This window comes from Chenopodium album, chromosome 17, assembly GCF_948465745.1.
Source record: "Chenopodium album chromosome 17, dcCheAlbu1.1, whole genome shotgun sequence".
NCBI classification, from domain to species: Eukaryota; Viridiplantae; Streptophyta; class Magnoliopsida; order Caryophyllales; family Amaranthaceae; genus Chenopodium; species Chenopodium album.
This window is the reverse complement of record NC_137850.1, coordinates 24,938,522-24,961,874: the sequence shown is the minus strand read 5'-3', so window position 1 is coordinate 24,961,874 and position 23,353 is coordinate 24,938,522. Positions and strand designations below refer to the sequence as shown.

At 39.1% G+C, this 23,353-nt stretch overlaps 1 protein-coding gene across 1 annotated transcript in view; it reads right to left on the bottom strand.

Moving 5' to 3' along the window:
* Positions 1 to 4,987: 4,987 nt before the first annotated feature.
* Positions 4,988 to 23,353, bottom strand: part of LOC145588759 (uncharacterized) — a 42,569-nt gene continuing 24,203 nt past the window's right edge. The window contains exons 2-5 of the mRNA XM_081645363.1: positions 7,879 to 9,809; positions 5,846 to 7,167; positions 5,465 to 5,620; positions 4,988 to 5,019 (exon numbers count right to left, since the gene is read on the bottom strand). Of these exons, the coding sequence (XP_081501489.1) occupies positions 4,988 to 5,019; positions 5,465 to 5,620; positions 5,846 to 7,167; positions 7,879 to 9,809 (3,441 nt within the window). The remainder of the gene's footprint in view (positions 5,020 to 5,464; positions 5,621 to 5,845; positions 7,168 to 7,878; positions 9,810 to 23,353) is intronic.

Here is a 23,353-nt window from a genome sequence, read left to right as displayed (position 1 = left end):
CTCCCGTAAGTGACCTTGTATGCTGGTAGCTTACATGGTCATAATTGACAAGGTCAATTCATTATAAAAAACCTGGGGGCGAAAAACTCCGTTTTCCTCCCCAAGTGACCTTGTATGCCGATAGGTTACAAGGTCAATTTATTACAAAAAACCTGGGAGCGAAAAAACTGCGTTTTCCTCCCCAAGTGGCCTTGTATGCCGATAGGTTACAAGGTCAATTTATTACAAAAAACCTGGGAGCGAAAAAACTGCGTTTTCCTCCCCAAGTGGCCTTGTATGCCGATAGCTTACAAGGTCAATTCATTATAAAAAACCTGGGAGCGAAAAACTCCGTTTTCCTCCCCAAGTGACCTTGTATGCCGATAGGTTACAAGGTCAATTTATTACAAAAAACCTGGGAGCGAAAAAACTGCGTTTTCCTCCCCAAGTGACCTTGTATGCCGATAGCTTACAAGGTCAATTTAGTGCAAAGTGGACGTTATGGTAGTGTAACCGTTTTTGTTCTCCTCTCCTTTTTTTTTTTTGTTTTTGGTTTTTTTTTTTTTTGTTTGGGCGGGAAAATTTTTACACGTGTCACAAATCCTGCCGTTGCTTTTTGAAAAAGTTTGTCAATTAACAGCCGTAGGATCTCTGAACCGCCTTTCACTTCAATTGGCCATTCAGTTTCTCCTCCTTAGATCAAAATTCCGCCATTTTCTTACTACTTCGCATTCCTTCCTTGTTTTCTCTCGAAAAAGTTTAAGTTGCCGACCAAAGTTCTTTCCTTTCTTATCTTCCTCGCGTTCGGTTTGTGCATTCCGTCTCCTCGGGCGTACCTTCTCTTTCTTCGTCGTTTCTTTATCAGTTAGAGGCATTAAATCAGCGATTTTCATCGAAGGTATTTTCGTACCCTAACCCCTGATTTTTCATGCTATTTTTATTTTCGTATATTCAATTAAATGTCTGAAGATAGTGTTGAAGAGAATTTTCCTAACCTTAGTACTGCTAGGCGTCGTTTAATTAGACAATCTTTAGGCAAAGAAACTGGTAGTAATCAGGGTAATTCGTCTTCCCTTTCTGATAATATTGACTACCCTTTTGAGACGTTAACTTCTGAAGAAGAAAAACGCGCTTTTATGATACATAAGACCATTGCCCACCGTGAAAGTGCCTTTCACCCTACTAACCCTGATATCCCTGCCGATACTGAAATTCTTGACGTTGAGCCTGTTAGTGTCCGTTATCACTTACGCAGCTTTACTGGGAGACGATATTTTAATCAATACGGCACTAACGTTGGCAATATAGGTATAAACACTATGCCAAGGGTAAAGAGTACCAGTTATCAGCCCCGAGCCGCTGCTCGTGAAGCTGCTGAGGCCGCCAAAGCAGCTAAAGCAGCTGAGGCCGCCAAGGCAGCGGAATCTAGCAAAAGACCTGGACAAGGTCAGGTTGTAAGTTCTTCCGAAGAAGAACCTAAGGATGACATCCCTTTGACCCCTGAAGAAGGTCCGCCATCTCCCGTTCATGATTCTGCCGTCAACTCAGTTTAAAGAGATGACGACGCTCACGAAGACAGTGTAAATAATGAGAGTAGGGATAACATTGTTGATTTAACGGCTGAGGTTATCCAGGAAGAGAATCTGGACGAGGGGTATAGTTCTGAGACTGATAGGGCTGAGTTCCGACAACCTATAGTTCTTGCCAACGATGGAAAAGTTGCAAAGGCAAAGATAAGTGAAGCTTTTAGGAAAACGGCAATTACAAAAGACTATTGTCGTCGTGCGAAAAGGTTCTTTAACTTACCTGATGGGTACGAGTTGTCTCTCCCTCCATCTGGAGCTTCAGTGTTGAATTGTCCAGTTGGTTCCGTGGCCGTTTACATGAAACACTTGGATTTTGGCCTCCGTTTTCCTCTACATCCCTTTGTTGCTAAAATCTTGAAGGCTTGGAACGTTTGCCTGGTTCAGTTAACCCCTCAAACTATTCGTGCCGTTATTGCTACTGTTTGGGTTATGTTATATCGGAACTTTCCTCTAACCCTTAATGTATTCAGGCGGCTTATTACCCTAAAGAGAGATGGTCAATCAGATGGGTGGTGGTCTTTATATACCCAACCTCACAAATATACCGTTCATCCTAAACTATCTAGCTGCAAAGGTTGGAAGGACAAGTTTTTCTTTATGTCAGTCCCAGAGGATTTTCCTTTGAGGAGAACTTTTTTCAAGCCTCATCCCCATTTTGATTCAATCCCCGAGGGAGATCTCGGGAAGCATGAAGAAAGGGCTGTCAATCACTTTGACATCTCTGAACATGATGAAGGCGACGGCAAGGTCCGTCTAATTCCTGCGGTGTGGGTGCCGAATGTGAGTTACATTCTGGGCAACGCGCCGCTATCTCGTGTCGGTCTTTGTTGGACTGACCCGCATGGTATAGCTTATCCTTCTTAGTTTTATTATTCTTACTCACTAATTATTCATTTTCTTTTTTTTTTATAATGAAAACGGCATAATTTACTTTTTTTAATGTTACCTCCCTTACCCTTTTATTGTTTTTTTTTTTTTGTTTTTTTTTCTTATATTCGCATTTAACTGATTGAATTTATATTCCTTTTTACCAGGTATTGAGAAGTTGGATAACAGACAGCTCGCCCTATCTTCTGACGGGACAAGGGTTATCAGGCGCTGCCCCAAAGCTTCCGACCCCTACGATACTCTTGCTTCCGTTTGCGGGCGCGCTCCAGCTATCAGTGCCAAGAGAAGAGCTGAGATCATGGCCGATGAAAATGCCAAGAAAAGAAAGCTAACACCTCTTGCCAATCGGCGAGGTGGAATTGTGATCTCCAGCCCTAGGCAACCTGAAGGGCGGGCCGAGAAGAAGAAGGATCAACCAATGCCCGAGAAGAAGAAAGATAAGTCGGTGTCTGAGAAGACCCCAACTGCCAACAAAGCTAAAAGCCCTGAGGCCGTTGTGAAGAAGATTATTCAGGGTATTGAGATCGAAGATCTCACTTCTGCTGAATCTCCTCGTCAACCTCAGGCAACCACCATAATTGCTCCTACAACGGTTGGGTCGGATTCCAGCATCCCAGCCTTGACTTATCGGTCCAATCAATGGATTGAACGCGCTTCTGGAAGGTTTCCAGATGAAGTTCTGAAGGGGTTTGCCGTCCCTCCTGGCCACTCCGGTGACCGTTGGCAACCTGCTATGGATGTCGGCCGGAATGAATCTATGATAACCGATGATCCAATGCAAGGTGGGAATCTCGGTTATCGGCTTCTGAGCAATTTGACGCTGCCGATGGACAGACCTGCTGGTCCAATCGGCCCCCTTGCTGCTACCCACATGCACAACATGATGAAGGTACATATATATATTATTATTTTATTTCTTTATATATATATTTTTATGTAGCGTTCTCGGTTTCCCTATTTTTACTCAGATATATATTTTTTATAGGCCGTCATGTCTGGCACAGAGCTGGTTGAGATGTATCGTTACTACCAGGAGAAACATCATCAAGCCTCTGCCAGCGAAAGTGCCATGCAGGAGGTCATCAAAAATGCTGAAAAGGCCCTCGATGATCTGAGGAAAATAAAAGAAAAAGATGACAGGGAGATGTCGGAGCTGAAGGTTAAGGCTGAGAAGGTTGTTGGCTTGGAATTGGAATTGCAGAGTCTGAAGACTCAGATTGCCGAAAAAGATAAAGCTATTGAGCGCCTTCCTTCTGTTGAGAAAGATCTCGACGATGCCAAGGTTAAAATTAAGAGCCTTGAAGAAAAGGTTCAAAAAATGGAGGCTGACAAACCTGGTATTCGTCAGAGAGCAGTTGGCCGTTATATTGCCTCCGATGAATTCTACTCCAAGCTTCAAGACCGTTTTGATGGAGGTTGGACAGCAGCTCAGAGATGTACTGCCCATGCTGCCGGTTGGAAGAAGGACGATTGGGCCAAGGTTGAAAAGGCTTTCGGCGAAGAAGCCTACAAGATCCCTTCCGGCTTCGAGGCGCAGCAATTCTCTGAAGAGGACTTGTATAACTTGGCGCCAACTGCTGATGACGGCCTTAAAAATCCCGGCATTTTGGACTCCCCAGTGTCTGAGAATGCACAATCTTAAAGGGGCGGGCAGTCATCACCGACATCCTCTTGTGGGTCTTGTATCATTGGGCCTTACCAGCCATAACTTGTTATTGTCTTTTGTATGTGTGAACATTTATTTTGACAATGCTGTCCTATCGGCATATACCCCCTTTCTTGTGGTGATGCCTGTCGATTGTCAATCTCATCTATTGTGTTAAACTTATTTTTGTTTTCGTCGTCTGTCAACTATCTTACGAATTTCTACACTTTTATCATAACTGTTTGCTTATCTATTTCTAGTTTGCCTGTTTTTTTTTAAAACAACGTTATGATAGTTATATTGCCTTGCTAATTTTCAGCATATAAAAAATTGCAAAAAATAAATGCTTACCTGAGACTTTGTCTGAAATTTGAAAACTTCCAGTTGGAAATCTTTTTAAAGACGCCAGCTTTTGAGGATATCAGATCTAAAAACCTGGCTTGAGAGATTACATATAAAAATTACCAGCATACTTTAAAAACTTATCAGCATACTATGGGTACCACAAATCAGTAATATATTATGAATATCATATCACTCCTTGCTCCCCCCAGTGTACATAGTTCGCGTTAGAGCTATGCACACTGAGCCGCGAACGGTTGTTTCTGGTTCAGATTATAACATCGATCACCTACTGCTGTGTTGTTTTAGCCAGTTAGGTACCCTCTCGGCGATCATTTTCTGAGCTACGCCTCACATCGGCGTATACTCGAATTGATTTGGCCGGTATTTATATTTTGAACCAGCAACCTCATGAGTTAACGTATACAACTGATCAGGTTGTATAACTGTTATCTTCATGGAAGAGGTTTTGAGCTGTCCGTCCCATTTAACGATGTTCTGTTAAATGGAGGATGCCTATTTCATTGCGCATTGTCTGAATATTTCTTCATTCATCACTGACATCTTTCTTGATATCAGCTTCACATTAAAAATGTTTGTTACACATAATATTTCTTTAGTACAGCTGAATTCCATACATTTTTTAGAGGTGTTCCATCCATAGTTTCCAGGTAAAATGACCCTTGGATGACGACATCTCTAACCCGATAAGGCCCTTCCCAGTTAGCAGTCAGCTTCCCGTCTTCATTTCCCTTACCGGTTGCTGCGGTTCTTCGTAATACTAGATCTCCTTTACTCAACGGCCTATGTGATACTCTTCTATTGTAGGCCCGTGACATTCTTTCTTTAAAGACAGCTGACTTAACTGCTGCTTTTTCTCTTAGCTCTGGCAAGAAATCTAACTGTTGCCGTAGGAGTAAATCATTTTGATCTGCACAGTAATGCTGAATCCGGAGTGTCGGCAACCCGACTTCTGCTGGTATGACTGCCTCCGTTCCAAAAACTAGAGTATAAGGGGATTCACCTGTGGCTTCTCTCATCGTTGTCCTGTTGGCCCATAATATTTCTGGTATCAAATCTGCCCATAAACCTTTTGCGTCTTCGTTCTTTTTCTTAATTGCCGTTATTATCTGCTTATTTGCCGCATCTGCCTGGCCGTTAGACTGTGGGTGGCATACCGCTGCATAAGCAAATTTTACCTTATACATCATTAAGAGATCTTTGACTGGCTTACAGTCAAATTGAGTTCCATGATCAAAAACCATCGCCATCGGCAACCCGAACCTCGTGAAGATGTTTTTCCATATAAACTTTTTCACCTCCGATGCCGTTATCTTCGTTACTGGTTCTGCCTCTATCCACTTGGTGAAGTAATCAATTCCCACTATCAGATATTTTCTTCCACCTGTGGCTGATGGGAACGGGCCTACTATATCCATTCCCCATTGGGCAAAAGGGACTGGATTCAATATCGGAGTTAGATCATTTGGGGGCAAGTTGATAACTGGAGCAAACTTTTGACACTTTTCGCATTTTTTAACATAAGCCGTCGCATCTGCAATCATTGTCGGCCAGTAGTATCCTCTTCTCATTGCTTCTCTGGACAAGGCTCTTGCTCCGAGATGGTTACCACAGCTTCCCTCGTGCAATTCTTCTATTAACCTTGCTGATTCGAAATCCGTTATGCACCTTTGCAACGGCAGTGAAAACCCCCTCTTGTATAACTGGCCTTGGTACATAACGAACCACACACTATCCTTCCGCAACCTTCTCAGCTCCCCTTTACCTGCTGGCCCTACACCATGAATGATGTATGCCAGTATTTTATCATACCACTGATTTCCCACTTCAACACAGCAAACACTGGCCGACACCTCATCTATACTTCTCTGCTTTAAAATCTCAACCATAACTGTCCTTTCCAAATCATTGAAGCTTGAACTTGCCAGTCTCGCCAGTGCATCTGCTTGAGCATTTTTCAATCTCGGAACTAATTTGATCTCAAAGTACTGTAACTGGGCTGCTAACTGCTTCATCTTCTCCAAATACTTCACCATTGCTGGTTCTCGAGTCTCGTACTCCCCACTAAATTGACTTGATACCAGCTGAGAATCAGTTGTCAGAACTAGCCGTTTTGCCTCTGCTGCTATTGACAACTGCATTCCGGCTACCGCAGCTTCATACTCAGCCTCGTTATTTGTCGCCTTAAACTTGAATTTCATGGCGTACTCAAACATTTTCCCATCTGGGGCCGTTATCACAATTCCAGCCCCTGTCCCCGTTGCTGTGGCTGATCCATCAACTGATACCCGCCATGTTCCCAACTCCTCTTCTTCGTCTGTATATGTGGTTTCAACAATAAAATCTGACAACGCTTGAGCCTTAATTGATGTCCTGGGCTTGTAACTGATTTCATACTCCGATAACTCAACTAACCATGCTAGTAATCTACCAGATGTATCCATTCTGCGCAATGATTTTTCTAAAGGATGATTGGTGAGCACCTCTATCGGATGTGCATCAAAATAAGGTCTCAACTTCCTGGCTGCCACTATTACAGCCAACACCATTTTTTCTATCACTGGATATCTGCGCTCCGCCGCATTCAAAACATGACTGACAAAGTAAATCGGCTGCTGTTGTTTCCTCCTTTCCACTAACAAAACGGCTGCCACTGTTTTTGGTGACGCCGAGATGTATAACTGCAACACTTCTCCCTTCTCAGGCCTGGCAATTGTGGGAAGAGATCTAAGATGATTCCTCACTACTTCTAAGGCATCACTTTGTTCTTTTCCCCACTCAAATGCCTTATTCTTTCTTAGTACCATAAAAAATGGAAGTGCCTTATCAGCCGATTTGCTGATAAATCTGGTTAACCCTGCCATCCTGCCTGTTAACCTCTGTATATCTCGAATGGTTTTTGGTTGTTTCATTTGAAGGACCGCATTCACCTTATCTGGATTCGCATCTATCCCCCGTTCACTGACCATAAAGCCTAAAAACTTCCCTGATCTCACCCCAAAAACACATTTCTCCGGATTCAGCTTCATTTGGTATTTTCTCAAGGTGTCAAATGTTTCCTTCAGATCGGCTATATGGTCTTCTTTGTTCTTACTCTTTACTATTGTGTCATCCACATACACCTCAACATTCCGCCCTTTCTGTTTCTCAAAAATTTTATCCACCAACTTCTGGTAGGTTGCCCCTGCATTTTTCAGTCCAAACGGCATTGCCTTATAACAATATACGCCAACATCTGTTATAAAAGCCGTTTTATTCCTATCAGCCTTATGCATGCTGACTTGATGGTATCCCGAAAACGCATCCAAAAAACTGAGCATAGCATGACCAGAGGTTGAGTCTACTAGCCTATCTATTCGGGGTAATGGGTAGCAATCCTTAGGGCAAGCTTTATTCAAATCTGTAAAATCCACACACATTCGCCACTTCCCTGTCGGCTTCCTCACCATTACTACATTCGCCAACCACTCAGGGTATGTACAGGGCTCTATAAACCCTGCTGCTAAGAGCTTATTCACCTCGGCCTGGATTGCTTCTATCTTCTCAGTTGAGAAATTGCGCTTCTTCTGCCTTATCGGCCTGAACTTTCTATCAACATTTAACTTATGCTCCATTACCTCAGGATGTATGCCTGGCATCTCACTGGCCGAGAACGCAAAGACGTCGGCGTTCTCTCGTAACAAGCTTATCAGGTTACACCTGGTCTCCACATCCATATCAGCCCCAACTTTCACTGTTCTACTGGGGTTGCCTGGCTGCAATTCAACTTGGACGGTTTCCCCGCCCGGCAACGGCCTTGGTGTCTCCTCAGGTCTTGCATCAAAGTTTTTCATTGTCAAATCTTGCACCGTCGGCTCACCCTCCCTTGTCGGGTTGCATGGAACTGTGGCATTACCAACGGGGTTCTTCAAAGCTGTAACATAACAGGCTTTTGACATAACCTGACCTCCATACACCTTTTCCACAGCTCCTAAGTTTGACACATAGGCTATTGCCAGATGGTAGGTTGACACAACAGCCTGCATGTCATGAATTATCGGTCTGCCGATAATTGCATTATAAGCCGACTTGACATCCACCACCAGGAACTCTGCCATCACATCTCTTGCTTGTGGTCCATCACCCATCCTTACAGGCAACACGATGCTCCCCTCCGGCCTTACAGTTGATCCATTAAACCCGATCACTGGATACGACACTGGTTTCAGGTATTGCCTTTCGATATTCATCTCATTAAAAGCTTGAACAAACAAAACATTTGCTGAGCTGCCCCCATCTACCAGCACTCTTTTGATGTCGGCGCCATTTATCTTGATTATCAGGACTAACGGATCATCATGTGGGAACACTACACCTCGTGCATCTTCTTCCGTAAACACAACTTTTGGTATTGATGCCGGCCGAGGACGATTATCTACATCTAAAGCACAAACCAGATGTCGGTGCTCCGCTAAATGCTTCTTTGCCCCACTAATCGTTCCTCCGTGAATCGGTCCTCCCGTTATCACATCTACTCTTCCAGTAGATAACGGTGGTATTCCTGCGTCCCCTTGTCGGACTATTCTTCCTTGAGTTCTTTCAGGCCTTGCCTCTATCTGTTGCCTCTCAACAGCCTGTGTCGGTTGCTGATTTCTGCCGGTATTCAACCGGTATTGTGTTAGGTGCCCTTTCCTGATCAACTCCTCGATGTTGTCCTTCAATTGGGTACACTCTTCTGTATAATGCCCCACATCCCTATGGAACATACAGTACTTCTTCACGTCCCTCGACCTTGCTTTCATGGGAATCGGCCTTGACCAATCTTCTCTGTCCTGATTCACTGAGTAGATTGCAGCCCTTGGTGTATTCAGGGGGGTGTAGGTGCTGTATCTCATTGGCAGCCTTGTCGGTCTGGTATCTTGCCGACTTCCTCCTCCCATTCCTGGGGCAGGAGTTCTCGGCCTGCTCCCTCCAGACGAGGTCCCCTCATTTTGACTTTGCCCCTTTCCAGCCACCATATGCCTGCTACTCGTCTTCAACAGCTCCTCACTCTTTATGTAATCGTGAGCTTTGCTGAACGCCGCCGCCAATGTCGGCAGACTCTTCCTTGTAAGATACCTTTTGAAATCCGAATCAACTAACCCATTCATCAAAGCCATCACGGCTATCTCCTGTTGTAACTTCGGAATAGTGTTTGCTTCATTGTTAAATCTCCTGATGTAATCCCTCAAAGATTCATCTGGTTTCTGCTCCACAGCCATCAAATCTCCAGAAGTTCTCTGCCTCACGCTATTACTGACATATTGCCCTACAAACATCTCAGTCAGTCTTTCAAAGCTATCTACTGATCCAACTTCAAGGTTGTTAAACTAATTGGCTGCAGCCCCAATCAAAGTTGTCGGAAAGACCTTACACCAAACTGCATCTGAATTTGTGTACAGCATCATGTGTCCCTCATAAGACGTTATGAATCTTGCCGGATCCCCTCTTCCATCATATCTACAAGTCGGCATTTTCACCTTCTCCATTGGTTGATCTAAGATGTGCAGGGCAAATGGGGATGCCCTTAACTGCACTACCGTGCGTACTGCTTGACCTGCTACTTGCGAGCTTCTTTGCTGCTGAGTTCTGGTACCCACAACACGACTCGAGGATTGCTCATCCTGCCGTGATGTTGTATGCGTCCTTTCTGACGACTCATGTCGGGGTCTCCTTGACGAGTTCTCCAGCTGATTGTGTTGTTCCTCCTGGTGACGGTGCGATGTTCCTCTATCGGCCTGGGCAGCTTCTCTTTCAGCCCGTGCCGCCTCAGCCTCCTTTCTCTTCTTACTCATTGCACTCATCACCCTTACGGCTGTTTCCAATTCATCTGGAGTGAATGCCGCCATAGGATCCTCTGCCTCCCCTCCTCCTGTAGGGGGGGTTTCGGCATATGGAACTGATTACCCTCTAGGGTATGGGTTTCATCTACTATCTCCACCTGGGGTTGTCCTACTGGTATTCCATTGTTAAAATTGTTTCCGGCCATGATTATTGTTGTTGTGTATATATTTTGGGTGAGGTTCTTAGGCGATAGAAGTGATCAACTGTCCCCTCCTTCTAGCGCCAAATTGTTTCTGTCTGATCCAGACTTCCCTAAGAATTCGGGCTTGAGATCTTGATACTTCTATCGGCAAGCTGAGAACCTACACAATGAGAAGAAGTTAGCTAACCCCGGGGTGGTCCGGGGATAACCACTCCGATGATAAAGTCAGAAAGTGTTTTAGAAGAGAAGATAAGTAAGAGAGAGAAAGTAGAGAAAGAGAGAGTGAGAGAGTCATTAATATCCTCATTAATGAGGTCTTACCTACTTATTTATAATAATCTACCTTGACAGGTGGCTTTCACCCATGCACAACCTTTTGTGCCAAGTGTCGAGTTTCTGTTGCCACGTGTTAAATTGCGACAGGCCGACATGTCCTCTTTCTGCAACATATCAGCATCTTCTTGTGATCTGGTCATGTGCCTTCGCAAGATATCGGTCATGCCCAGATATCATCCCATACATATATATCTCTTACTACACCTTGATTTTTCATCTTTCTAAGCTTTTTAATTATGACTTCTTTTTGCGTGAATTTTTGTTCTATAACAACAAATTAGGGTTTTAATTTGTTCAATCCATGATTAATAATAATTAAGTTGAATTTCGTTATTTTATTTTTTTAATTAGCTATTTGATTTAGTTAATTAGGGTTTTGACTACATTTATCAGTAGGTGTGGTGGCTGAGTGAGGCGAGGGTGTGGTTGGTACGGCGAGGTTCGGTGCAAGTTTAAGTCTGGGTTTAAGTCAAGCTTGTTAGCGAGTATAAGATGTATAATGTTGTTGTTGGTGTGAGTTCGATAGTACGAAGGAATGTATCTCGTAGTATCTGCCTGCCTCCTACTTCTGGCAGACGTAGCTTCAATGAAAGGTGTGGGGGTGGGGCTTGGGGTTGTTGGCAGGAACAGCGAGGGGGCCGGGAGTTGTAGGTTATTTGGGGTCGAAGGGTAGCTGGGGGTTTTCTATGAAACTTGATGAATCTTTGGCTGAGAGGTCCGGAATGCTACTACGTGAAAATCAAGCTCATATGTGATGCTTGAATGTTTATAATGCTATCAAGCTATTAATGAGCTCATAAGCTCAACAACATGAATGTGGAGTTCTGGCATAACATTTGCAACTGATACCAAGGTTCTTTGGAAGGGAAAGCTATTTTGGTAAAGCTGCCAGAAATTTTACTTGGTGTCGTTGGTGGTCTAACTTGTAATAAGGGTAATGTGAGTGTTTTTTCTATTGATCATGTTAGACAAAATGGAAATGTGGTTGCCCACTTGTCTGCTAGATTAGGAAGTTCCTGCTAATGGTGTAGATTGTAGAACAATCCTTTTTAAATTCTTTCCCCAAGGCATTTTAGCTTTTGTGGATTGATTTAAAAATATTGCTTTCATTTTTTCCCAAAGAAAAAGCTTTATGGGCACGATAAGTGAGAATAGTGTTTGTTGGGTTGGTTTACTCCACTAAATTTCTACTTAATTAGTTTGATTAGTTGTTATTTTTGCTTTAATGTTTATGCTTGTATGAGTTTTGTTTAAAACCTATTAGCTCAATTGGTAGAGCATTGTGCAAGTGCATTTTGATGTAGGTTCGAATCCTGCATAGGCTATGAAAAGTTGATCATCATTAGAGGGTAATTTCATTTAAATAAAGATTACTATATGAAAAAAAAGGTAATCGTAACAATAGTGACCCTATACATAGGGGCCACTACATGTGTAAATACGGGTTATTATGTTTAAATAAGATTCACTATATGTAAAGATAGGGTAGCTATGACTATTTAAATAAAGGTCAATATATGTGTAAATATGCTTTAATTATATTTAAATAGGAGTCACCTTGCGTGAAAATAGCATAACTACAAAAGGTCAAAATACATGGTCACTACAATCAAAACAGGGTTACTACATGTAAAAAAAAAAAAAAAGTCACTATATTCAAAAACTATATGTAAAAAAAAAAAAAAAGGTCACTATATTCAAATAGGGGTTAAAAAAAAAAAAAATCACTATATTCAAAAAAGGGTTACTACATGTAAAAATAAAAAAATAAAAAAAGGTGACTATATTTATATAAGAGTCATAACATGTGGGGAAAGAAATCTGTGAAAAAGTAATCTATTTGTTAAAAAAGGGTTACTATATGTCTAAATCTTATTAGCCTATGTAGGACTTGAACCTACATCCTCTGTGCCAATAAAAATATACACAGTGCTCGACCAATTGAGCTAATAGGCTTATAAAGTTTTCAACTATATCATCTTCCAAATCCTACGAAACTCTATTATAAAGGCATACATGTCTTTGAGAACAATGCTCATGTTCCTTTCTTATCACCAAACATTGCATTAGATATGTGACCATTCACTAACTAAAAGAAAAAACGTTCACATTACTTATTTGCACATACTTCGTTTTTCTTTCAAGTTGCGAGACAAATTATACCACAGTACCACACTCCTCACAATTGAAAATAATGACAAGAATTTCTCAGCTTGAAGCTCATCACTCGCATTTATAACATTATTGATTTAACTTTCACGATATCAATTGTTACAAACATAGCTAATAGTGGAACTCAGATCAATTAACTAGCTATATATATAGTGACCCTTAAAATAATATAGCAACCTTTCTCAAGATCATAAACTAATATCACAATAGACATGGTGACCTTTATTAGCTTAGAGTCACCTTTACTAAGTGCATAGTACATTGTTGTTAGCTAGCCTCCTCCCAAAGTCCCAATACCTCCTCTCGTCAAAAAAAAAAGTCTCAATACCTCCATTTCACAGACATGGTTCTAATGCTGTCACATTAAATAATTTAATTGATTTGAAATTCTTACCTACACATATATTAGAACTCAATCTCAGCGATTTCAAGTTGTTTTCCCCTAATTTGAAGTTTTTTTTGCATCTGCTTTAGATTTATTCCCTTTGGAATCAATCTGGAAGAAAAAAAAAATCAAGACTAAAATATATATCTTCTTAATTTCACTTAAAACAACAACCACAATTAATGAAATAGAAAAACAACACAAAACGAATACTACTCACAACGTAATTTATGTAATTTTCCAGCCATTTGAAGCTATGAAAAATTACCACATCTCTCACCATGATCATAGTTTTAATACTTTAAACCTCATTTATCATTAAAAAAAAACTTTAAACCTCAAAGTATACACATACGAAACCAAAATTGATGAAGAAAATTCCAATTGATTACCGTTTTAGAATAATTAAAAGCCCTAAGTAAAGAAAAGCATAATGATTTGGGAAGAACTAAATCGAATTAAAAAAATAATCAATTCTTATTCATGACAGTTAATCGATTATTTGACGGAAAATTAAAAAAAAAAATTGATACCTTCATATTTGTGTTTGATTCTGTTTCAAAAACTAATTCGTTGAGATCAATTGCAGCAGAATCTTTTGTTCTTCAATTGATGAATTTGCATCGTGATTTCGTCGATGATGTTGTTCGCAGAGGGGAAAGAAACTAGTTGGGGCTTTTTTTTAATTAATGAAGGAATACTCGGTTATAGAAGGGATTTTGTTGAATTGGGCTGGGTAAGTATGCGCGTGGGGTATTTTTCTTCGGACAACAGCACGTGAGACCATAAGGTCCACAATAAATTTATTGTGGATCAGGTCCACTGAAGAATTTTTTGCAAAAAAATCAATATTCAATAATGCTCTCTCCGTTTTTTTTAATGCACTAGTAGTAAGCTAGAAATTACTCGTGCTTGTATATTTTTTGCAACGAAATATAATCTTTGAATAACTTTAATTTAACAGGTAGTTATAGATGGTTTTAACAAATACTAAAATATTACTCCCTCTGTTTTTTTTATATGCATCAGTTTGACCGACACATTTGCAAAGCCGCTACTTTGACCATTAATATCTTTAATTGTATATTAGTAAAAATTGTAACAAAATTATATTATGAAATTAGACATTATGACAAATATAATAATATATTATATAATAACATTTATTTATTTTTTAGAGGTGAAAAAATTAAGTCAACCATGGTGTGAATTGTGCAATTGTCAAAGAAATACATTTAAAAAAACGGAGGGAGTAAAAGTCACATGAAAAAATAAGAGAAAGGAGGAGAGAGAAAGATATGTGGGACCACTTTTAATTATACTACTGAAAGCTTATATAATATGATTAGTTGTTTAGTGATACTATATATGCACGTAGTTAGTACCACTGAATGCATATATATATGACCACTGAATGCATATATAGTACCACTGAAATATTCAATTGTATTATTTGATCACCCAATGATACTATTGATCACTCAATGGTACTACTCTAAAATCAGAATATACATTACGTGTAATTACACTCTTACCCCTCGTTATGCAATTGTTCATGCATAATAATACTCCCTTTAAACTCCCTTGTATCATTTTGACTTTGTAGATTGTCGGTTTGACTCTGACCAATGTGAACAAATGCTTCTAAATCACTTTGATTGTCAGTGAGTTTTATTAGGTTAACTTTGTAGCTCCTCTCGAACTTCATCTAGTTCGATTTTCCTCCCACTTGTCATTTTGGAAAGATGCTCCTTTCCCAAAAAGACATCATCTCGAGCAACAAATACTTTGTTCTCAGATTGGTTGTAGAAGTAATACCCCTTTGTTTCTTTTGGATATCCCACAAAGAAACATTTGTCAGATTTTGGGTGAAGTTTGTCAGAAATTAATCTCTTTGACATATGCTTCGCAACCCCAAATCTTGAGAAAAGACAACCTTGGAGGTTTCTTCATCCATAATTCATACGGAGTCTTTTCGATAGCTTTTGACGAAACTCGATTCACTGTTAGTGTCGCAGTTAGAAGTGCGTGTTCCCAAAAAGAGATAGGAAGATCAATAAGACCCATCATTGATTGAACCATGTCTAACAAAGTTCGCTTTCTCCTCTCGGACACTCCGTTCCATTGTTGAGTTCTAGGAGGTGTTAACTCTAAGATAATACCATGTTCTTTTAGATTATCATCGAATTTGTAGCTTAAATACTCACCACCTTGATCCGATCAAAGGGCTTAAAATTTTCTTGCCAAGCTGATTTTCTACTTTACTCTGAAATTCTTTGAATTTCTCAAATGATTTAGGTTTGATCGACATAAGGTAGACATATCCATGTCTACTATAATCGTCCGTGAAGGTGATAAAATAGTGATAACCATTCCTTGCGGTCGTGATCATTAGTCCACATAAATCCGTGTGTATGAGGCCTAATAAGCCACCGGCCCTTTCTCCCAACTTGGAGAATGGCTGCTTTATCATCTTGCCTAATAAACAACCTTCACAATTTTCAATTGATTCTAAGTCAAATGAGTCAAGAATACCTTCTTGTAAAAGCTTCTTGATGCGTTTGATGTTAATGTGGCCAAGGCGACAATGCCATAAGTATGTTTGATTCGACTCAACGGTCTTAGCTCTCTTGGTGGTATCATTAACATTATAGACTTGTTTGTCTAAAGAAAGCACATAAAGACCATTTTCTGAATATGCTTTACCATATAAAACATTATCGAGATAAAATAAACAAGTATTGTCTTTTACTCGAAGTTCAAAACCTTTGGCGTCCAACCCCGATATTGAAATAATGTTTTTAGTAACGTTTAGAACAAGGTAACAGTTTTCAAGTTCTTCAACAATCCCGGAGGGTAAAGACAAATTGAGAGTTCCTACGGATACGGCTGCAATTCTAGCTCCATTGTCGACCCGGAGTTCGACCTTTCCCTTCTCTAGCCTTCTACTTTTCCTTAGTCCCTGAGCATCGGAACAAAGGTGTGAGTCACATCTGGTATCTAATACCCATGATGTTTTGCTAGTGAAGTTTAAGTCTATAACAAAAATACCTGATCCAGAAGTAACGATATCATTCTTCTTATCTTCCTTGAACATGAGGCAATCCCGCTTCCAATGTCCCTTCTTCTTACAGTAGAAATATTCGGAATCGATTGAGAAGAGGCTACCTTCTTGTAATACCCTGTATTTTTATACGTATTTTATTTTAAATAAGTATTTTGTGAAGTATTTAAATAATTCGAAATGAATTATTTATGGCATTTTAATTATTTATTTTAAATAAGTTTGGAAATATTTTATAAAAGGAAAGTTTATTTAATTAATTATTTTAATAAGTTGAAATTATTTTAGGATAGTTTTATAAAAGGAAAATTTTATAAAAGTTAATTTTTATTAGGAAAGGGATTAGTAAGGATAGAAAGGGAATTTAGGGGTAGGAGGTTTCTAGAGAAAAGGGGTATTGTAGACACCTAAAAATGTCTCTCCAAAACCAAACCCGATGATGAACAACCTTTCACAGCCATTATTGGTCGGGTTGAGTATTTAATCTTTGGAGTGCTTAAATCCATGTTCATTTCCAATACATTTCATAAACCAATCCAATTCCTAATCATTTCCCTAAACCATAACTTACTTTCCACTTTTCGTGTCCACATCACAAAACCGAGAGAAACTGATTATGTGACCTTATAATTTTGATCCAATTATTTTTTGGTTGGATAGGCCTTGAAATAAGCTTTCCAAAAATATATCATAAGCCCAATTCCGATTTAAAACGAAGCTGATATGAGCAAAATACTAAACTCGGCCCAAAACCGACACCCTTTCACTAAAATGCCCATATCTTAAAATCTACAAATGATTTTTACCTGATCTAATTGGGTTGGAAAGTAGACTTGATAAGCTTTCCAATGATATATTATATGTCTTATTCTGAGTTACGGATCAAAAGTTATCACGGTCTTAAAAAAGCGTAAAAAACTGGAATTACCGCGCACAGTGTAAACACGCCGTGTCACGACAAAATCTGACGTGGCACGGTGCCTGGTGCCGTGACACGGTAATTTTCAACGTGTCACGATGCTTTTTCCGTGTTCGTGCTAATGAATCTGGACGTAAAAATTGAAACAAAGGCCACCGCGTCACGGCATCATATGCCGCGTCACGGGGAAATTTGCTGCGTCACGGCATATTTTGCCATGTCACGGTGCTCATGCCGTGATACGGGAAATTCCCGTGTTTTCCCCGTGTGTCAGACTTCATGCGCTTTATCCTCCGTAGATCAAATATTTCCCGCGTCACACCAAAATACCCCGCGTCACACTAAAGTATACCGTGTCACGGCATTTCTTGTCGTGTCGCGGCATACTGCTGACGTGTTGCGGCAATATTTTTAGGGTTTTTATCTTTTTAGGGTTCCGTGTGTTCCCTCGACTCATTTTCTCTATAAATACCCCCCTCCTTTCTAGAGTTTGGGGCACCAAATCATTCTCTCTTCCTCTCTTCTACACCAAATCATTCTCCTCTCTCTCTCATATTCTAAACCTTAAACTTGTATTTCTAATTACATTATTCCTTCCCTAAGCACTCCAAGGAGTCCATACTTAAGCCGAGGTTCCGTCCTTAAACCAAGGCGTGAAAGGTATAATTAACTGAGGGTTTGGATCAAATCAACTCTACTTTTAATTTAATTTAATTTCCATTTGATTAATATTTTTATTGAAGTTACTAACAGTTTATTCATGATGTAGCAATTCAAGGAAACGCGGAAAGTGAGTAATTAATCACTTAATCACTCTAATTTTTATTCTTGTTGTTAGTATCATGATTAGGATTATTTGACTTGGACTAACGTTATTATTGTTAAATTGCTTCCAATATTAATGTTGATTTTATTATTATTTATGATCACCATATTGCATGTTTAAAGGGAATATGTAATTGAAAATCATGCCTTTTGGACGACCGCTTTAGGTTCCTCTTTAATCTTGTTATTAATAAAGTGATCACTAATATTTTAGAATTATATGTTGCATTAATATTAAACCAATTTAGCATAATAATAGTTTGGAGCAAATTGAATCTTTGTTTGTATGCCTTTGAGATTGCAGGAATCACTTTTCACTATAAGAATCGAGTAGAGGCCAATACGGGCGAATGTGGCTCCATGACTCATTTCGTACCATCATCCCCGATCCTCCTTTCGTGGTTCCGAACCATATGGAGTTAGTAATCTCATGGATTATGAATGGGGTGTAACCTTCACGGGTCAATCGTGGTTACCTTTGGTAGTCCCTTAATCGTGGTTGCCTTTTTATGATCCGTGAACGGTTTACAAGTTCCTTAAAAACTTGTTAGCTGCTCCCTAATTTCCTTGTGCCTAATCGTATTATGTCAATTCCCACTTTCTATGAGTGTCAAGCATATTCACAACATGCTTAACGTAGGCGCACTTCGAACGATGCCTACAGGTATAAATATTCAACACATGGGCAAATTAAACTTTGCCCAAAGTGAAGAATACCCAAGGTAAATTTTTTCTCCCTTCTCCTTTATTTTCTTTTCTTTTTCTTTCTTTATCCCCTTCCCCGTTTTTTTACACACGGACGGCGCCACCACCACGCACCACCGGTCGACCACCACAGCCAGCAGCGCAAGCGCCAGCAGCCGCGGCGACACCGGCAGGAGCAGCAGCAACCTAATCGTGTCGTGGTGGTTGTTGCTGCCGCTTGTGGCTGTCCGAATTTTTTTTTAATTTATTTTGCTTTAATCCTAAATCTAATTATTTATTTGGGTTTTGTGATGATTTTCATGATGTTTGATTTAAGGTAGTATGTAAATAAATTTTTAAATTTTAATTTTAATTAAAAAGTCCCAAATTTGAAACCCTAAATTTGTAAATAATTGATTATTGAAGGAATAAGATTTAGGGTGGTTTAAATCTTTAATTTGAGGATTTTTAAGTATATTTACAGCAAGTTTTTATGAATTAATATTGTTGGAAATTTTGTTAGTAAGTTAAAAATTAAGTTTCTTGAAGGAATTTTGACTACCCATTAATTGGGATTAAAGTAAGGGGTTTTAAATTAATTTTCAGCTTGTTTTAATTAAACTATGAGTGATTTAATAAGAGTATATATTGCTGGAAATTTGTGTGGAGTAGATTTTAATGTCATGTTGTAATTTTGGATTGTAGGAGACTTCCAAGTGAGTGATTTCTGTTAATCGTGGCGATTTTAAGATCGTATTCAAGGTACGTTCGTATACTTGGTATTTATTTGATGATGTAGGAACATGCTAGGCTTTGAATAATTGATTCCAAATAGTATCATGATAGATTTTGATTGGAATTTATTATTTGGTTGATGTTGGTGATTGAAATGTGAAGCATGAATTTTTTGTGATGGATTGTTGAGTGGAAATATTATTTTGGCATGTTGTATATGAACCATACTTTTATTATTGGCATGATAAAGAGCATGTTTAATTAAACTAAATGTTTAATTTGGTTTGGAATATTAAAAAGAAATTTTATTATGGTTCATATAATTTTTATTGATGCTATAAGCATGAGAAAGGAGATATTTATGTGTCTATGTAGACGAGGAATAAATTATATTTTGGTGTCTTAATGCACTTAAGGTGTTTTTAACACCGAGGGATAGAAATTGTGGCGCATTACGTATTTAAGGTGTCCTTGACACTGAGGTAGATTAAAAAGGGTTCAACATTAAATATTATGTGGTCACTAATTATTCAAGAATTAAATTGGAATGTTTAATTGTTTGAATAATTATAATATTTGATTGTGTCATGGTTTGAGAATCATCACCAAGTTTAATAAAATGAAAATAACGTAAAGTGAAAGATATTATGCACCAAAATTCTTGGAACGTATATACCTTGAGTATGAATATATAGGGGGAGTTATGCGACTTTATATTTGACCATACCTTCTACTGGGAGTACAGGACGCTGTATTTTCCTTTTATTATTATGCGCAGAAATTCTGCTACTTACGAGTGGTTATTTTATACTGGCACGGTTAGCTCCCGTGTTAGTACCCCTTTATTGGGGCATGTTAGGGGGAAACCCGTTTGATGCGTAATCAATGCTAAATGAATCAATTAGTTATTTAATTGAGAGACATGTTGTATGTTGTATGCTTGTAAACAGGTGCAACGAGGTAAGTTGTGTATTGATAGATGATAGCATATTAGTGTGTTTAATTACGCTTATGCACTCAGCATTGCTGATTGTGGGTTTCTGTGTTTATTTGGCCTTGTCTTTACCTTGGCCCTATGATGACCCATTTTTAATGGATAGTAGTGGAAACAAGTGAAAAAAAAACTTTTCAGGTGGTGAAGCATATTCATAATAGGCATGAGTGAAGAGAGAATCATGCTATTTTCCATAAGTTTATGTTATGTTTATTGCTTTAATTATTTTATTATATTATACATGTGAGACTAACACAAAGGTTTTGTGTTGGTTCAGTTTTGTTAAGGTTCTACAATGGTTCCAAGTTGTAGGTTGACTTCGTTTTACTTTGATTTGACTTTACTTTCATTTGGTTGACTTTTTAAGTTGAATTGTTTTGAACGTTTTTTAAAGATAGTCTTCCGTTGTGTGTCTTTGATAGTTTCCTTAGCCGTTTTCACGGTGGCGGTAATGTCTTAGATTTTCCTATTTTGGCTTTTTAAAAGAGCTAAACAGGTATTTTAAAGGAAATGAATTTCTAGGGTGGTACAAAGTGGTATGTGGGAGTTTTGGTTGAGATTTTATTACCACTAAAGCCAAAAACGTGTTTTAAAATGTTTTGTTTTGAAACCTGGCCAAGTACTTATTTAATTGTGTAATTTCTAAAGTGAGTTATTTTATTTAATTTTGTTTTAAAAAGATCGAATATTTTATTTCTTATTAAAGTGTCTAGTCATGCGAGTTTGATAGCATTGGGTACGATGTAGAGCTTCTAGTCGTTTTTCACCGAGTAGAATTAGCTCCTCATATCTTGCCCTCGTCCATTCAACCTCATCAAGTTTACTTTCCAACGCAATGCGTAAAGAAGGTATCTCCAACTTTATAGGTTGTACGGCATCCATTCAGACTAGGGAAAATGGCGTATTTCCTGTGGATGAGCGGATTGACGTGCGATAGCCCAAAAGAGCGAAATAGAGTTTGTCAGGCCAATCCTTGTAATTTTCCATCATCTTTTCGATAATGTTTTTTAAGTTCTTATTGGTTGCTTCTACTGCGCCATTTGCTTGAGGTCTATATGGGGAAGAATGATGATGTTGGATCCCATACTTTTGAAGTAACTCTTCACATTCTGCTTGAAAGTGAGTTCCATTGTCACTTATCATCTCATGTGGGATTCCATATTGACATATCATGTTTTTTTCAATAAAGAGCGCTACATGTTTCGCAGTAAGTTTCGCATATGAAGCTGCTTCAACCCAATTGGTGAAGTAGTCTATTGCAATGAGGATATATTCATGGCCTCCTGTCCTAGGAGGGGTAATTTTTTCAATAATGTCTATTCCCCATGTTGAGAATGGCCATGGAGACGTATAGGTGTAGAGGACAGAAGGTGGAACATGCTGTAAATTTGCATATATCTGGCATTTAGGACATTCTCTATTCATGGTAGTCCAATAATATCCTTGGCGTATTATCTTTTGGACTAGCATTTTGCCATTCATGTGTGTTCCACATGCTCCTTCATGAATTATTCTCATTGTCCTTTGCGCCTCCTTTTTGCCTATGCATAGGAGAGCTATACCTTTAGGTATTCTTTTATGTAACTCATCGTTTATGAGCACAAATTGGGATACCAAAAGTCCTTTGGTGACATAATTGAGGATATCTTTATACCAAGGTTCCTCTTCTTCTTCTTCTTGGACTACTTCATTATCCTCAATGGTTTGAATATAAGCCGGTTTATGCCTCTTCTCTATTGTCACAAGCATTTGTTCAATTTCCTTAGCAATTCTAACCATGGAGGCTAGTCTTGCCAAGGCATCAACAAATTGATTGTATTCTCTTTGTAGGTATGTATATTCTACTTTCTCGATTTGGTCAGTAAAAGTTTTTAAATAGGTTTGGTAAGAGGCCAAACTTTCATTTCTTACTTTCCATCTTTTAGAGATTTGATTGATGATAAGGGAAGAATCTCCAAATATTCAAAGTTTATTTACTCCCAACGCCAAAGCTATTTCGAGGCCTATCACACATGCTTCATATTCTGCAGCATTATTGGTAACGTCGAAATCTACCTTGATTGAGATTGGGACGTGTTCTTCCTTAGGCAATACCAATAGGACTCCTACGCCACATCCTTTCTGGTTTGAGGCTCCGTCGAAGTATAATGTCCAAGTATCATCTTATGTGACCATTAATTCTTCGTCTGGAAAATCGTTTTCGTGCATTGGCGTTGAATCTTCGATCGAAAAATTTGCTAAGAAGTCTGAACCCACTGATCCTTTGATGGCCTTTTGAGGCATGAACCTCACATCAAATTGAGCTAAGTTGACTATCCATCTAGATATTCGTCCGTTGAGTGTAGATTTCACAAAGAGATACTTAACAAGATCCATTCGAGATACCATGTATACCATATGGACGAGCATGTAATGTCTTAGCTTGGTTGTGGGCCACACGAGTGCGAGGCATAATTTTTCAAGTGATGTGTAACGTATTTCATACTCGAGCATTTTCTTACTTAGGTGGTAGATGGCGTTTTCTTTACCTTCTACCTTTTGCGAGAACATAGCTCCCATTGTTTCCTTAGTGACTGTTAGGTATAGGCGAAAAGGGATGCCTGGACTGGTGCTAATACGGGAGGATTAGTGCGATAAGCTTTGATCTTATCAAAGGCTTTTTGGCATTCTTCGTCCCATATTAGTGGCACATTTTTTTTGAGCTTTTTGAACATTGGTTCATATACTGTGGTGAGTTTAGATATGAACCTACTTATATATTGCAACCGGCCAAT